We start from the raw sequence: 16,896 nt of genomic DNA, 5'->3' as shown, positions 1-16,896 counted from the left end.
CAAAAATTTTCTTGCAGTGTTGTGTTCTCTCTTTTCTCTGTGTTATGGTTGAATATATATACATGTTATTTTAAAGGCAGAGTGGCATAAATTTTGAGAAGCCTAACAGAAAATTTTCACTCCCGAAGAAAGTGAGAAGTGAAATGCGCATATTTTCTTTCCTCTCTTTGCTCATGCCTGATTTTTTTTATCCTGTTGCCTCCACCTCAAAAAGAGGGGTTTCCTCTGATCGCAGTTTTCCTTATCTAATATCCTTTTGCCTGGCCGTTCATTTTTCTTATGTATTTGGAACAATTTTCAACCCAATATTCAACCTTTTGGTTATCTTTTCTCTGTCTTTCAATTTTTCATAACTTGATTGTCTTCTGTGTGCAGCTGCACCCCTCTTTCTTTGCCTCTTTGGTCATATTGCTCATATAATTCTCTTAAATGCTTATACATTGCATCTGCCTATACCATTGCAGTTTTACAAAGCATTCACATACCAGTTTTAGTATTTCTGTTGCATTTTAAGGCAAGTTACAGTTACTTACAAAATTATTATTACTTTGCTAATTTATGGGTATAACAACACCCTAGTTTTGCTACAACTCGTACATAGAGCTAAAGGTGATAAAAAGACCTGAAACCCAAAACAATGACAACCCCCAATGCCTTCTAATTTTATTTAAAAAAATATTTTCCTAGAAAATTTAAATAACACAGATCTACAAAAATGCTTTACAGAAATTAACATTACAGCCTTCAAAGGAAATGCAGATTTAGACAACTGTTTAGTAACCTGATGTCGTGCCATTAAATGTGTTTGGCCACCCTAAATAACCTATTTTATGTCTCTGTCTTTATGAATTGTACGTAGACAGAAGGGACCACGTGAACATTTCTTTCTGTTCAGTGTTGTAGCTTCAAAAGATGGAATGATCAATCATGAAATGTAGGGACTGGGCATTTTCCTAGGTTGTGGCAGCAGATTGTTTAAGCTAGATGTCCAGCTTCTTGGAATGAATGGTTAATCATGAGGCTGTATTGAGACATATATTGTCTCTGAAGGAATGGTGGGAGGATAAAAACTTGCCAGTTCAAACTGATGTCACCTACAGTTCCCTGAAAAATGCTTTTTCAACACTTTAATGTCCTAATGAATGTGAAAGTTAAAAGGAAATGTGGGTCCTTTCTTAAGTTAGAACCAAAGCAACTGTCAGTTGCTTATCACCTTGGTAACTTCACTATACTTTCCTTGTTAGGAGTGCAGGAAGAAGAACTGGAACAGATTGGTAATTAACATATTTCACTGCTTTGTCAACTTTCCTCTTCAGCAGATCGCTTTTCCTAAGATGGTGGCAAGCTGTTGTCGGTTCCTGTGCTACTTCTGTCGCATTAGTCGTCAAAACCAAAAGGCCATGTTTGAGCATCTCAGTTACTTACTGGAAAACAGCAGTGTTGGACTGGGTATGCCATGTAGCTGCAACACCTAAAAGCAGGAGTAGGAGCAACTGTGATATCACAAGACTGGTGTCTAATTTGTATAGCAGGCTGAAATATGCTTAAACCACCTTGTGGTTTCACCTTTAATTCTTTTTTTTTTTTTCACTTTTGTTTCATGCTTATGTGTCTATGAATTGTATTAGAAACAGAATAGTCTGTTTAACACCTTGAAAATATCAGTATTAAATGTGTGGTTTAACATTTTTCCGTTCAAAAATAGATGTGGCTTGAAATGTAAGATTAAGTTGACTCCTTATGGTGCTTGCCTGTTTCATCTGGTTTAATTTTCTTTGCCTTTATAATTTAGACTACTGAAGTAAATTTCATATTTTTCTTTTAAATATTGAATGTATGTTTTTTTAATGCATGTGCATTAGATCTTGTACCACAAGGAAAATTTTGTTGGCTAGATAGATGGCTATAATAATAAGATATGTCAAGGCAAGACAGCATGTGATTTCACAATAATTTAGCTGCTCATGTGTGCATTTGGCCATAATAAATACAGAAAACTAGAAATGATTAAAGAAAGAAAACAGGTAAGTGAAGCTTGAAAGGTTCTTTTTGCTAAACATAGGTATGTTTTAAAATCTTGGCTTGATAAGGCTGTGCAGAATTATGGAGTTAACATGTTGGTCTCCTAAGGAAAAAGTATTTCTCTGATTTGCAATATTGTTGATGCTGATTTTTTCCATATGTATTTAAAATCACTGTGGTTGAGTGTGCTTACAGATATGGATGTGAAGTCAGAAAAAACATTCAGCATTTTCACATTATTAAAAACAGTTGACTGTCTTCTTAGATGAAGAACTGTCCTAAAATGTACTATGAGTGTACTTATGTTCTAGATTCCAGCGTGATTGCTGCCCTCTGCTGCATGAGTGCGATCACTGCAAACTCCATCTAATTATTATGTGTTGATTTTTTCTACAGCGTTTCCTTCAATGAGGGGCTCGACACCACTCGATGTGGCAGCAGCCTCTGTGATGGACAACAATGAACTTGCACTCGCATTGGAGGAACCGGACCTTGATAAGGTGGCCACTCTGATTTATTTACTCATTCATTAAATGGTGTACTTGTGCTAAAAGGGTTTAAAAGGATAGGTTTGGTCATACTAATTTTTGAATATGTTGTCCTCAGAAATACCCACTCTAGGTATGTGTTGTTTCAAGGTAAGGTTGACTGAACAGTATTTTCCCTGATTTTACTTTATGCTTATTGGGAATCAGAGCAAAATAGATTTATTTCTATCTTCTGCATCCTTTCACTATTGTTATCAGGTAGAAAGTTTGACTAGAAAAAAGATATGAAACAGGAAAATCAAGAAGTGGTTTTTGGGGACGAAAATGTTGAAAATTAAAAGAATAATGTTAAATAAAGGACACAGGTCTTTTGGCTTAAAACATAGATATTTGTGGGGATGGAGGTTAAAGTTAAGAAAATGGAAGGGCAGGTATTTGAAGATGAAAGGTGAAACAGGATTTTAAGGATATGGTCAATGGGAAACTGAGTCCAGAACTCAAGTCATTGGCAATGGTAAGGAATAAAGGGGAATGTGATGAGCTGGAAAATGTGGTAAAATGTGAAAAATGGAAAGAAAGTTATTTATATATCACAGGAGTAAAATTGGTTTAGAGATGGCAGTGCACAGTCAGAAGAGGAGGAAAGCAGGTAAAGGAAGTTAGAGATGCAAGCTGGGCATTGGGGTACAGAAAACAGAACAGGGTTTAATATAAATACAAGGAGTAGTTAAACCTCTAAATGATAGCTTAGCGCAGAGAAAGTCTCTATGCAGTATGAGAGGATCCTGTGATGACAGTGGAACTCGTGGGACTGTTTGTGATCAGTATACGGTGTGGGAGAGGAAAAGTTGTGAAAGTGAAATAAATGGGCATATTACAGCAATAGCTTGAGGAAGACAGGCAAGAACATGAATGGAAAGAGTGTGAGACAGCACAGCAATATACTTACTTGGTAATAAGCTGTTGAGAAGGATCAGCAATTCTCTATCACCTTCAAAACTGCAGAGTGCATTAATAAAAAAATTGAATGTCATTAATAAAAAATTGAATGGTATTGATATCAATCCTTGGGATACAACACTAGTGACTGGAACACTAACAGTGACTGTCTTATATTTTCATGGAAATTACTGTAGAGGAAGTCACTTAAACTAAATTTCACTGTTGGCTATATTTCTCATTTGCTGATTGTTTACCTTGAAATACTTGGCACTTTGCTTACTGAAATACTTGGCACTGTACAAATACTGAATGTTCAAACAGTAACAGATACAGGCTGTAACACAAGCAGTATATTATGTTGAAAAAATCAGGCTGTATGTGCCTCAGACTGGGCTTCTCAAATTTGTTAGTCATTTTAGCTGTAAGAATCATAATGTATTGGCCACAATGTATTATCTTTGGTGAGACAATAACTTTATCTAGTGCAGTATGTGGAGGTTTTTCAGTAAACAAATCTATGTACTAAATAACTACAAAAAAAATAATACTGTCTGGATATGAGCTGATGGATGTGACAGACACCCTACTCACAGAATGATACAGCATTTCTATGTGACTGAAGTTTATACCATAAAAATTGTGTGCAAAGCAAATAAATTACACATAGACAACTTAACTTTTGAACTTTTGCCATTGCAAATTTCAACTCTGTTACACATAGGTAATGCCTTATAAAACTATTAGCTAAGTTATTGTGAAATCACATTGTTACCCTTGTAAAATCATGGCTCAGGCCTGCTACTTTGGCTAAGCAGAAAAGGACTATGGGAAAGTGACTCAGCTGAATTGGAGGCAGAAAAACAAGTTATATAAACATTGCTCACACAGTGGTATATGGTGGTTGGTTGGATTATATTTGTTATGATTTAAAACTATGTAATGGAAAAAGATCTGCTTAAAATGGCCTGGTTTTTGCAATAAAGTGGCTCTCCTTTGCACCTGCCTGGGGACTTTGCATTGCTTTGCTTCCTACAAAACTCTTTACTGCAAATTTATGACTGTGTGGACAGCAGAGGATTGTACTAGAAATGTATCCCACGGTTTGATGACACACTGTAGTAAACTGAATAGATTAAAACCATATGGCTTGGTGGTAACATCATAAAATCTTAGAAGAAACAGATTTATTCTACTGGTGTTCTCACATTTTTTTATGAGCTGCATTTCTAGACCCCTCCAAGTATGCATTCACTTGTATCTTCTGAATAAATGCTTGAAAACTATCAAGTCCTGTCAGGAATTACATACTTTTTCCTCAGAGTGCTCTGTATACTGGATATTGTAGTAAACATATTTTCCACATCAGCCCATTTTTCCACTGTTGCAGCCTTTTGGAGGCAATTTGTATAATGTATCAGCAGACATGTAATTCTTCTTTCTAAATTCATAACTTCATGTCTTTTAAGACACTGAGTAAGTATAATCTCATCATTTATCTCCCTTTTGCCATCCATTTTCTCTGCCTACCATTTTAAGAACTTATAATTTGTATATTTTTTTACAAGTTCATGGAAGATTCTTTGTGGTCATTACCTATTTTACATGCTATAACCATGCTCATGTATTGTCATTTGCACAAACATACGATTTTTATTTGAAATGAACAGTTATCTGCAAATTTCCTTTTAGATGAATGAAGAAATTATTCTGTATATATTTCTGAAATTCAGTTTACTATAATTAACGGAATTTGTCATAATTTCTCAGAGATTTCCCTTATTTAAAGATACTACTCTTGATAAGAAATGTGTTAGAAATTTTTGTATTACCAAAATTTTTTAGTCTTTCTGTGTTCAGACTCTTAAAACTGTTCATTGTTATTTATCATTCTTCTGAATAATTGTAATGGTTTTCATATCCATTAAAATTAGAATTACTCTATATAAACTAAAATATATCCAAATGTTTATTTTTCTGTTGTAGCAAATAAACCATACATTGTTATTGATCTGATTTTAAAGCTGTTCAGTATTTTAGTTGTTGTGTATGTACTGTCAAAAAGATCTTATGTATTATACAAGATAAATGAAAAAAGTAGATTTTACTACACTTCACATTTCACATTTGTTCATGTTGTTGTAATTTTGTGTCATCATATAATTAGGTAACTTCGGAAACAAAGAGTCCTTGCCTTTTTTCATTAAAAAAACCCTATGACTGATAAAATAATAAGCTATGTTAGATTCTTAGGTTAAATGCCCAGAATATAAAAAATCTTGTGATTAAAAAAAAAAATAAAAAAATGCTGTACTCATTCTGGTTTATAGCTATTTTTAGAAATGTATTTCTAAGCATATGAATAAATGATTAATTCTGTATTGCAGGTTGTTACCTACCTGGCAGGTTGTGGCCTGCAGAGTTGTCCAGTATTGCTGGCTAAAGGATATCCAGACATTGGATGGAACCCAATAGAGGGTGAACGTTACCTGTCATTCTTACGATTTGCTGTTTTTGCCAATAGTAAGTAATTTCTTGGCATCCAGATTCCATCAAAAGGTTTCCTTTAAATTAATTTCTTAATCATAAAAATATGTTAAATCTGAAGAGAGGTTAATGTATACTCTTCTCATTACAAACACAAGACTATTGCTATATGCTTACTATTGCAAATTTTTTTTGAATCTTCATAGCGGTATTTTTTTTCTTCATTTTTTTGCAAATCACGTAATTGAGAAGATTAACCTGTAGCCATGGTAGCAAATCATGTTAGGAATTCCTTGGCACAAGAAGACCAGGAGTGGGGGTTATATCAATGTATTCCTGCCACTCCTCCCGGAGAAGAGTCTTTCCCATGCTCTAGCATGCAGTCCCTCCCATAGAAGACACTTCTCCACAACCTTCTCCAATGTGACTCCATCCCACAGGCAAAAATTCTCCACAAACTGCTGCAATGTGGGGCACTTTTCCATGGGGTGCAGTCCTTCCAGGACAGGCTGCTCCAGTGTGAGTTCCCCACAAGTCCTACCAGGAAACCTGCTCCAGTGTGGGCTCCACTCTCCACAGGTCTGCAGGTGACTGCCAGGAGCCTACTCCAGCACAGGCCTCCCACAGGTTCACAGCCTCCTCTCAGGCATTCCCCTGCTGCAGTGTGGGTCTTCTTCACAGGCTGCAGGTGGATCTCTGCTGCACCATGAACCTCCATGTGCTGCAGGTGGATCTCTGCATCCCTGTGGGCCTCCATGGGCCACAGGGGCACAGCTGCTTCACCCATGGTCTTCACCATGGGCTGCATGGGAATCTCAAACCAGCGCCTTAGGATGAGGACTTGTTTTGTATTTTGTAACAAAAAACTAGGAGAAAACAAAGTTTTCTTCTACTTAAGAATATCTTTCAGGAGAAAATATGTGTATTTTTGTTCCTCAGGTGAAAGTGTTGAGGAAAATGCAAGTGTTGTTGTCAAGCTCCTTATTCGACGGCCAGAGTGCTTCGGGCCAGACCTTAGGGGAGAAGGAGGAAATGGTCTGCTGGCCGCTATGCAGGAAGCTATCAGGATCTCAGAGAATCCTAGTCGTGACCTTCCTTCCCAGGCATATAAAAGAGAAGGGTAAGTAAATGTGAATGCTTGCTTGGCAAATGGGGATGTAATAGCTGGTTCAATCATGCTTGCAGTATGTGGATAATAGACCCTGTTGTGTAAGGCATTGTACAAACAGAGAATTAGAGATTCACATCCACAAGCAGTTGTCATATGGCATTCATAAAGCATTAGCTAGATAAAAGTGGAATAAGAGTTACAGAGAGAAAAAGCCTGAAGGACAAAATAAATGAGAAGACTCTGTGGAATGAACCTAAAGTTAAGGTAAAGTAAAAGAGGAAAGTAGAAAGCCTGTGTGAAGCCAGCTATTAGAGTTAGCCTGTGTGCTTACTCTAGAGACAAAAATCCTTTAGTCTGGAGCCAAAGGGATGAATATGTCTGGTGAATAGTCTCTGGATCATGTCTCTAGCTCCAGAGAAGGACTATAAAACTTAGATTAGCAAAAACACTCACTGTTATTTTTAACTTTCTAGTGATGAGGAGGAGGAGGAAGAGGAGACTGTGCACATGGGAAATGCAATCATGTCATTTTACTCAGCTCTCATAGATTTACTTGGACGCTGTGCACCAGAAATGCATGTAAGTGTTTTCCATGTGAATACATGGAAAAATATGTAAAATAGCTTTTTCAACTGTAATGCCTGTAACAGCCACGTGCAAGACTTGGTTTTAATTAGACTGACTGTTACTTGTTGGTGCTCAAAATTCTTCAGTAGCTTAGGATCTTCTGTGTATCTCAATACAATAAGAGTAAGAAATTTGGCTTGCAACCTCCCTGCTTACTCTTACAAAACCTATTAACTTTATTAGCTATATGTAGTAGCTCTCTATTGCCAGACAGTTTCATGTTAAAAAAATTTGTGGTAGAGATTTTCAGACACAGTTTATGAATACCTGATTTCTGCTAGAAGTTAAAAGGAATTACTCACCTCATTGTTGTAAATGCCTTTTGAAGGTTTTACAGAATAGAAATAATAGAAAAATGCACATCACACAGATCTGCATCCATTTGTTGTGTAAAAAAGGAAGCTCAAAACTTGTCACCATGGGTTCTCTAGGTAACATGGACTTTTCATAAGATTTGGTTTCATCACTATATCTGTTTGGCTTAAGAATCTTACCAATGTAGAGTTTCTTGCATTATTGGGAATTTATAATATTGTGAAATCATTGATATAAAAATAAGAACAGATAATAAAGTAGGAACAACTGAATTTGACAATTTCATTAATTCTTGGATAAATTGAATTACTGTACGATTTCTTCCAGTGTTTGGAAAAGAATCATATTAATAGAAATATTTAGAGGAAAATTTTCTTATGTCCCTCAGTACTGAATTTCTTTATTGATAAATTTTTCTAACAGCTCATTCAAAGTGGAAAAGGGGAAGCTATTCGAATCAGGTCAATTCTTCGATCCCTAGTGCCAACTGAAGATTTGGTGGGGATTATAAGTATACCACTAAAGTTGTCCACAGTTAACAAAGGTAACTTCAATACAAAAGTATTAGACGATTTGAATATTAGACCATTTATCTTTTATGAAAGTCTTTTGCCACATTAGTCTTCCGATTAAAAATAGAGCAGTATTGTTAGAGTTGAATGTAAGCAGAGAACTGTTCTTCAAGTTTTAATTAGATCTGCATCAATTTGAGCTGCTCCAGTGGCAGAGATATTTGCTCATGTATAGCAGAGAATGTAAGAACATAAGAAATACTTTAAAGCATTACTCCAATGGGCCAATACTTTGTCTCCAGCAGTGGCTCTAGAGATGATACGTCTTTAGGTAAAATATTCAAGCTTGGGCTCAGTCCCTTTGTATTTCCACATTATCCAGTGATTTGGTAGAATATTTTACCATGCATTTCTAAATTTTTATTTAAGAGTGAAAGATAATTAAATTACAAAATAATAGGGTTTTTTAAATAATAAAAACCTAGTATTCTAAACTATTCTTTTTCAAGATAGAACAAAACTGAACAAGAATGTAATTTTCTTTGAGTATATGATTGTACACATTAAATGTAATTATGTCTTTCATTGCTTTGCTGTTTCTTGTTTTATCAGTTACCCACTATTAAAAATTGCATTGTATATTTGTGTAGATGGCACAGTAAATGAGCCAGACATGTCTGCCAGTTTCTGTCCTGATCATAAAGCACCCATGGTACTCTTCTTGGACCGTGTCTATGGTATTAAGGACCAAAGCTTCCTTCTTCACCTACTGGAAGTTGGATTTTTGCCAGATTTAAGAGCTTCTGCCTCTTTGGATACAGTACGTATTTCACTATTGAGTTTAGGTGGAGTGGCTGGATATAGTGGCTCTGTAAGTGTAAAAAACTGGAATTCCAAGTCAAAACAGCTTTTAAACAAAGCTATTATGGGCTCACTCTAAAATAAAATCATTATTCATTCACTTACTCTTAATTTATAGTGCATAAGTCTGACTATAAGCATTCAGTAGCACTTTATGAGGTGTAAAAGTAGTTTAAGATCTTTTGATACAGGCTGTACAGTAATCAGTAAGTACATTGAGTATACTGCAATAGGCCTAATGATTGCTTTTATTTCATGTTTATTTCCAATAATTACCCTGAAAATCCAGATGCATGAAGAAATTGAGATGACAAGTTTTATTTAATGCTTAGTGGGGTTTATAACCTATTTCAGCAAGATAGAAGGTACATATTGTTTTCTGCTACTATTGATTCAGAATGCAGGGGCACAAGAGATGGGACATAAATGGATGACTTGAATTTTCTCCAGGTGAAAAAGAAATGTCTTTAGTCTTCATGTATATACCGAGAATACGATGTTAGGACCCAGCCACTTAAGAGATTTAAGGACTATTACATTGTTATGTTTTATAGCCTTCATATTTAGTGACCTTTATGCAGTGTGATACTAATAATCATTTACTACTTCATACAGGTTTCTCTAAGTACCACAGAGGCAGCTCTCGCACTAAATAGATATATTTGCTCAGCTGTGTTTCCGTTACTCAAAAGATGTGCTCCCCTCTTTTCTGGAACAGAGCATCATGCCTCTCTGGTTGACTCCACGCTTCACACAATATATAGGTTATCCAAGGGACGGTCCCTCACGAAAGCTCAGAGAGATGCTATTGAGGAATGCCTGCTTGCTATTTGCCAGTACGTATGATAGCTGGGTACAAATTAACTTCTTTTGTACAGAATAGGTATTTTAACAACTTCTTTCTTTACTTGTAGTGTAGACCTAAGACTATTTTATTCTTGAATGAAATAAATGACCTGTGTTACCTCAGGAACTAAAATATAGATTTGTCTGTTTGCCTAAGAGGGTTCTGAAGTAGCACAATGTTCTGTGCTATTTCCTTCTATAGGTAGATAGTGAGATTTCTTAAGCACTTAGCACTGTTTATTCAAAATACTTTTAATAAGTGTTTTGTCTCCCAATATGTAACTTGACTTCAATTTTTTTTTTCATTTACAATGAACTCTATGAATTTTGCTAATAACATCTATTTTTTAAAATTACAGCCATTTGCGTCCCTCTATGCTACAACAGCTGTTGAGAAGGCTGGTTTTTGATGTGCCCCTGCTCAATGAATACTGTAAAATGCCTCTCAAGGTAAATACTTTATTTTCTGTACATGCATCCAGCATAAAACTTCAAAACAAACTGTTGTCTTGTTTTTAAAAATAGAATGGGAAGGGTAAAGTAATGTAAAATTACTTCTGAATTGAAAATAATGTTATTGTTTTGTAGTCTTTCAAATTAAATTTAATGCCTGCAAAATTTTTAAAATCATGCCTAATGCAAACAGTAAGGTGATTATGGTAGTTTGTATAGTGAACTGTCGACTTTCCCGTTGATTCAGCTAGAGAGTATTTGAATGTATCAATTTAAATGTCAGTGTTATCTTGAGATTTCTTCTTCTGCTATATGAACTATAATAACTCTTGGTGGGATGCACAGTCAGGAGTGAATTTTAAAATCCAAGGAATCTAAAAGACAGGATGCAGGGAAGAAAATTCACCTTTTATTTTTGAGTAACTGAAGTTTTATCTATCCTCTTGTTCTGTAAAAACAGAATTACAATTGTTAGATGATAGAAATCTTCTTTAGAACTATTCTATCAGGTTTGGTTTTTTGTTTTTTTGGGTTTTTTTTGGTTAGGTTAAAACAGCCTGATCTTAGGTCTGTGTCTTTTTGTGAAAAAATTGAAATTTTATAATATTGTAAAGCAGAGCTGCCATATTCACAAACTTACTCTGGAGCATCATTAATTTTTGACTACAAATGTGGTATAGAGGGAGTGTTTAGTCTGGTTTTTAATTATTATTTTCTCTTCTTACACAGAATTGCAGTAAAAACTAAAATGTCAATATTCTAGTCTGATAGTAAAAGAAATTTTTAAAATTTCCACGGGATTAGAATTTTTAGCTCTAAAGAAAAAACAGGTAGAAATTTGAAATTTTATGGAAAGTGCACCAGTAATCATATATACTAGTTTTGTAACTTCACAGATTTCCTGTCTGATAGCTTTTTATGTAAATTTTTCCAGAACTGAGCAGTCACAGTCAAGAGGGTGTACTGCAGGTGTCTTTTGCAGTGTTTTGAATAACACTAAAGACATCAACTACAAATGACAGGAGTTAAATCAATTTGAATTTATAAAACTTTTCATGAGAATCTATCATGTCCTGCCTTATACCCATTTTGTTGTCTCTATTTTTTTCCTGTGAGCTAGTCTGTGCTCAAATGGTAACAATTCTGAAATTTTTCTACTCCCTGTAATCATTGAGAATCCCACAGCAGGAACTGGAGATAATACAGGCTTTATACTTTCACAGTATGGGCTCTGCTGCTCTTCCTAAAAGAGAAAGAAGTAAAAAAGACCATTATTCTGAGCCATTGGAAATGAAGAGACACAAATAATACTACTCCTGTAACTGTCTAACATAACAGACTTTTTTTCTACTTTATTAAATTGCAATGTTTCACATGCATTTTTATTTCTTGAAAATCTAGCTTCTGACAAATCATTATGAGCAGTGCTGGAAATACTACTGTCTACCTTCAGGAATGGGAAGCTATGGAATTGCAGCAGAGGAAGAATTACATTTAACTGAAAAACTTTTCTGGGGAATATTTGATTCCTTGTCTCATAAGGTAATGGCTGCAATTCGCATTACATTATGGGGTGGGCATAAAAGCATTACAGTGATAATTTGCTGTGCCAAGATCAGAAATTTCCTATTTTAAGGGTTGCTTCATCTAATATGGGAGGCAATGAGTGCTTTTAATGAAGTGAAAAATTGAATGCTGAATCTTGAAGGATTTTCTCCAAGCCGATGAAATGTCAAATCTTTGCTTGATATACTCATAAGCTTTATATTACTAATAAGGAGATATGTGTATGTATATTCACATATATACACTGATTAGTTTTCACTGCACTAACATGTCAGCATTGTTTGCTCTCCTATCTTGATTCTACTAAACATTTTAAATTACTTTTTACTGACATAAAATTAATTTTGATAAATATATGTATGTGCTTATCAAAGTGTTGGTATATGCAGAATAAATTTACATTGTCAGTCTTCAAATATATATTTGTATTTTGTTTTCCACCTATTGACCAGCTGAAGAGATATGATGCAATGTACTATGAAGTAAACACTTTTCCTTTTTTGTTTACCAAGTTTGATATTGGGAATTTTTAACTTACTCAGTTTTTCTCTCAGTAAGAAAAAGTTGGGTTTCTGATATGAAAAATGTCTTACTGAGTAAACACTTTTTGTGCTTGCTTGGGATCAAAATTTAGCCCAATCAAAAATCAGTTTTTGCTTTAGAACAAGAAAAAATCATATTAATTGTGTCTCAATTTATGTTTTCTTTCTAAGCAACAGATTTACATGATTGTTCCTATAGGCATTCTGATTTATAATATGGAAATAAAAGCTTTATTTGTATTTGATTTTAGTAGCATTTACCTCTCTTTTACTGCTTTCACAAGTGTGAAAATCTTTCCAATTATTGCATCTCTGATTTTAACAGATAAATTAACATGACCTGTTTCTGCCAATACTGGTGGCTTTCTAGAACAACATTTTTATTTTTCTGTAAATGGTTGTTAGCCCAGTGAAAGAAAAGTTGTGTAAATCTGATCTGATGACCTTTAGTATTCTCCACCATTCTTTTTTGTTCTACGGTATCTATAACTTTGATGTCATTAAAAATGAAGAAATTATTTTGCTACAGGAAATTACGATTTCCTTTAATGAGCATATTTTAAAATTAAATAGTGCAGGGTAAAAGAAAGGCAAAATGACAATGGCTTCTGCTAATTCTGCAGTAATTACTTATTTTAGAGCTAAGGCAGTGTTTTACAGATGATCATGCTCTGTAACTAGGCAAACAAGCCTTGATCCTCCCTAAACAGGCCTTCATGGCCTAAAGAAAGCTCGAGTTGAACTCATATTGCATATACATACACAGTGTCAGCACGCTCATGCCAATCTGAGTAGTCTTAAGAATATATCATGTTGATATAATGGCAAGTAGATGTCATGCAATAATAATTTTGCTCTATGTTTGAGTTTTAAATATGATTTACTGTTTGTTTGCATTTTCTAATATTTGTACACTGCTATGGCTGCTTGGATTTTACTAACATTTTGCATGTTTTTCTATTGGATTTTCCAACCAGTTCCTATCTCTCCTGCAGAAGTATGATCCAGAGCTCTTTCGAATGGCTTTGCCTTGTCTAAGTGCTATAGCTGGTGCCTTGCCCCCTGATTATTTAGATACACGAATTACATCAACTTTGGAAAAGCAGACTTCAGTGGATCCAGAAGGAAATTTTGATCCCAAACCTGTCAGCACATCAAAGTGAGTCATGTAATTCATAGTGGTTTCCTTCTCTTGAATATTTTTATACTATTCCTTATTAACATTTTTTTATCTTCTGTAGGGAGGGAGAGTTGGCTGGTGACTGACATGTTAGTGGTATTAGAACTTTCAGAAGTAGTACAGGGATTTTTGCTTCTCCTGCCAAATACTTCACTGCAAGATATTCTGTTATGTCAGACATAAAACATATTCTTCTCCGCCCTGAACAGCTGTTAAATATTTCCATCTTATGTCTGCAGAGAAAATAGTAAATTCTATATTCATTATGTACTCTATTGCCTAATAGTTCAAATGTTTGGGATAGATAAATTATAAACCATCATTATTTTGCATGTGCTTATGACAATTTGTACAAGATCACAAAAATACGGTGATTCAATTGGTCTGTAGCCCAACTTTTATAAAATCTTCATTTTATTTTGAGAACTAATTTTGAGAACTGATCTCAGAAGGATGATTAAATAGAGATTTGGCCTTCCTAGTAATCTTGTGCTTTTAAATGCGGACTTTTTATTCAAGGACTGAGGATCGCTAGCTCACTCTTGCTAGTAAAGTCTTATCCTTCCATCATTGTGCATTGTGAAACATCCATATTAATATTATTCTATATTAAGAATTAGCAACAAAATTACCTGCAGATTATGGTGGAGCAGGTTTTTGTTTCTTTGTGATTTCAGTTGCTAAAAAGTGTGACTGTTACATACTTAAAGTTTCTCTGTAAATGCCATTATAGCTATGCAGTTTTTGTGGCATTTATTTTAAAGAATAAGGAATTCCCATGCCAAATGCCTTGCCTTCATTTGGAGGTGAAGCATTTTGATTAGTGCTATATTATGCTGACTTTTTTTCATAAATCAGACTGCAGTAACTTATGATTGAATGACCACTGCCCTCTTCGCTTACAGCCTTGTACTTCCTGAGAAGCTGGAGTATATTGTAAGCAAGTATGCTGAACATTCCCATGATAAATGGGCCTTTGAAAAGGTAGGAGTTATTTTAAGACTGGCAATGGTCCAGGACTAGTAAATAATTCTGAGAGTGAATATTGAAATTGAAACTGGGCAGTTTAACTGATAGGCCCTTGTTCAGAGTGTATGGATGTCTGCATCTTTATTTTAGGATATGTGGAAGAAACCCCTTGCTTAAGAAAATGCATTGCAATACATTACTTTTTCAAAGAATTTATTAGGAGAGACTTGAGGGGACTGAAAAGAGGGAGGTTGGTTTGGGTGTTTCTTTGTTTCTTTGTTTGTTTGTGGTTTTGGTGGGGTTTTGTTGTTCTTTGGAGGTTTTTTTCTCTTTTTTATTTTTTTTTTTATTTTCAAGTAAGAATATATAGCTCTTTAGGCATCTCTTTGCCAGGTAATGGTGCCTTTTGACTGGGAGTCAGAGGTTCAATTTTACTGCAGCAGTTCCATGATCTAAGAAAGTACAGCCTAATGTAATTTTTTATTTCAGATAAGTAGTTGTAGCTTTTCTTTCTTCTTAGCTTTAAAAAGCTTGTTATGTACTGAATTGCTCTGCAATTTTCCAAATGCTCTGTCACTATGTCATGTTTCTGTTTCATTATTCCGACAGAGCTACAAGAAAAGACAATGAATTCTTAAATAATTTATTGCAACAATTAATAACAAATGAATAGCAGTTTTATGGAAGAGTTGTATGAGATAATTCTTTTGTTTGGGGGGGGCCTATGTATACAAATTTGTAGAGGAAGGTATTGGCAATTGAGAGATGATCCTTTATCAGTTCCATTGTACTCCCTGCTTTATTCCCCATAGAATGAATGTACACATACATATGTAACTATACACAGAATAATTTCAAACTATAAATTTCAGTTATTGTTTAAGGTAAGGGATTCATTACTTACATTCTTCAGTTCTTGATTGGTCAATGTTGCATATCCTTCTCTGTGTTTCTGACTTTAGCCTGACAGAGAACTGGGACAATCTTTGGTGCTGTCTCAGTGCTCACAGGTGGCATCCATTCTGTCTCAGGCATGTTTTGTTCCTGCGTGTCCACAGATGGATGCGTGCTCCTCTCCTGTGGCGCTGAGCAGTTCTTGGAGTGGGTTAGCAGTTTGATGTGACAAAGGAAACTGGCTAATTTGCTCTCACTCATCAATGTTGTTCTCATCTTATTTCAGTGGGGGTTTTGGCTGTTTTTTCTTTTTCAGACTAATAGTGGATGGAAATATGGTGTTTCACTGGATGAAAATATGAAGACTCACCCATTAATAAGGCCTTTCAAAACTTTAGCTGAAAAGGTAATAGAGGAAATTTCAGCTGTATCAATATGAAGTAGACTGATTCATGTGCTTTTAAAAATCCATTTCAAATATATTCTGTTAGATGTCAGGCAGAGGCACAAACAAGAATTCTTACAGTTAATAGGTACAATTTTATGCTGAAGTGATTTTGCAGTTAATCTTACACTGAGTCTTTTATCATTTGCTTCCATTAGTCATAATGTTCATTGTTTCTTCATAGGCCTGGGAAAATTTGAATTAAAAAATATCAGTAGCACAGTTTTTTCAGGCTTCCATGGATGCGAAATGACTGGCAGAAACTCCTGGAGCTTAATAAAAGCATAATTTAACATATCTGAAGACAATTTTGTCTTCCATAAAGTTGGTAGAAAAATGTAAAAAATGCGTAGGAGACGATTCAATTGAAAATGCAGAAAAACATTTAAAGTATTTTGAATTTCTTGACTAGGCAAAATGTCTCCAAGTTTTCAGAACAGTGAAATGAATTTTAATTCTGTTACTTATTTTTGTAATGATTCACTGGGAGACACAAGTCAATTACATATGTCCCTCTTCCTATTCAGAAAACAGACATGACAAGAATCAAGGGGAATTAAAGAGGTTGTTTCCTAAAGTTTATAAATTGCTTTGGAATCTTTGGGGAGGAGCCAAAGTATTGTTGGTTGTTATTTAACC

General features: G+C 34.8%; 1 protein-coding gene across 4 annotated transcripts in view; it reads left to right on the top strand.

Moving 5' to 3' along the window:
* The window catches only part of RYR3 (ryanodine receptor 3), a 200,449-nt gene that overhangs the window by 113,016 nt on the left and 70,537 nt on the right, over positions 1-16,896 (top strand). For 2 of the 4 annotated variants that reach the window (XM_058829273.1, XM_058829270.1), the window contains exons 41-53: positions 1,320-1,449; positions 2,419-2,522; positions 5,837-5,972; positions 6,876-7,056; positions 7,521-7,626; positions 8,413-8,533; positions 9,152-9,321; positions 9,978-10,198; positions 10,568-10,658; positions 12,063-12,203; positions 13,765-13,928; positions 14,855-14,933; positions 16,129-16,218. In XM_058829273.1, coding sequence (XP_058685256.1) covers positions 1,320-1,449; positions 2,419-2,522; positions 5,837-5,972; positions 6,876-7,056; positions 7,521-7,626; positions 8,413-8,533; positions 9,152-9,321; positions 9,978-10,198; positions 10,568-10,658; positions 12,063-12,203; positions 13,765-13,928; positions 14,855-14,933; positions 16,129-16,218 — 1,734 coding nt within the window. Of the gene's footprint in view, positions 1-1,316; positions 1,450-2,418; positions 2,523-5,836; positions 5,973-6,875; positions 7,057-7,520; positions 7,627-8,412; positions 8,534-9,151; positions 9,322-9,977; positions 10,199-10,567; positions 10,659-12,062; positions 12,204-13,764; positions 13,929-14,854; positions 14,934-16,128; positions 16,219-16,896 lie in introns of all 4 variants that reach the window. The other 2 variants (XM_058829271.1, XM_058829269.1) reach the window with 1 other exon arrangement.

Source organism: Poecile atricapillus, chromosome 1, assembly GCF_030490865.1.
Source record: "Poecile atricapillus isolate bPoeAtr1 chromosome 1, bPoeAtr1.hap1, whole genome shotgun sequence".
Lineage (NCBI taxonomy): Eukaryota > Metazoa > Chordata > Aves > Passeriformes > Paridae > Poecile > Poecile atricapillus.
This window is presented reverse-complemented; position numbering and strand designations above follow the sequence as displayed.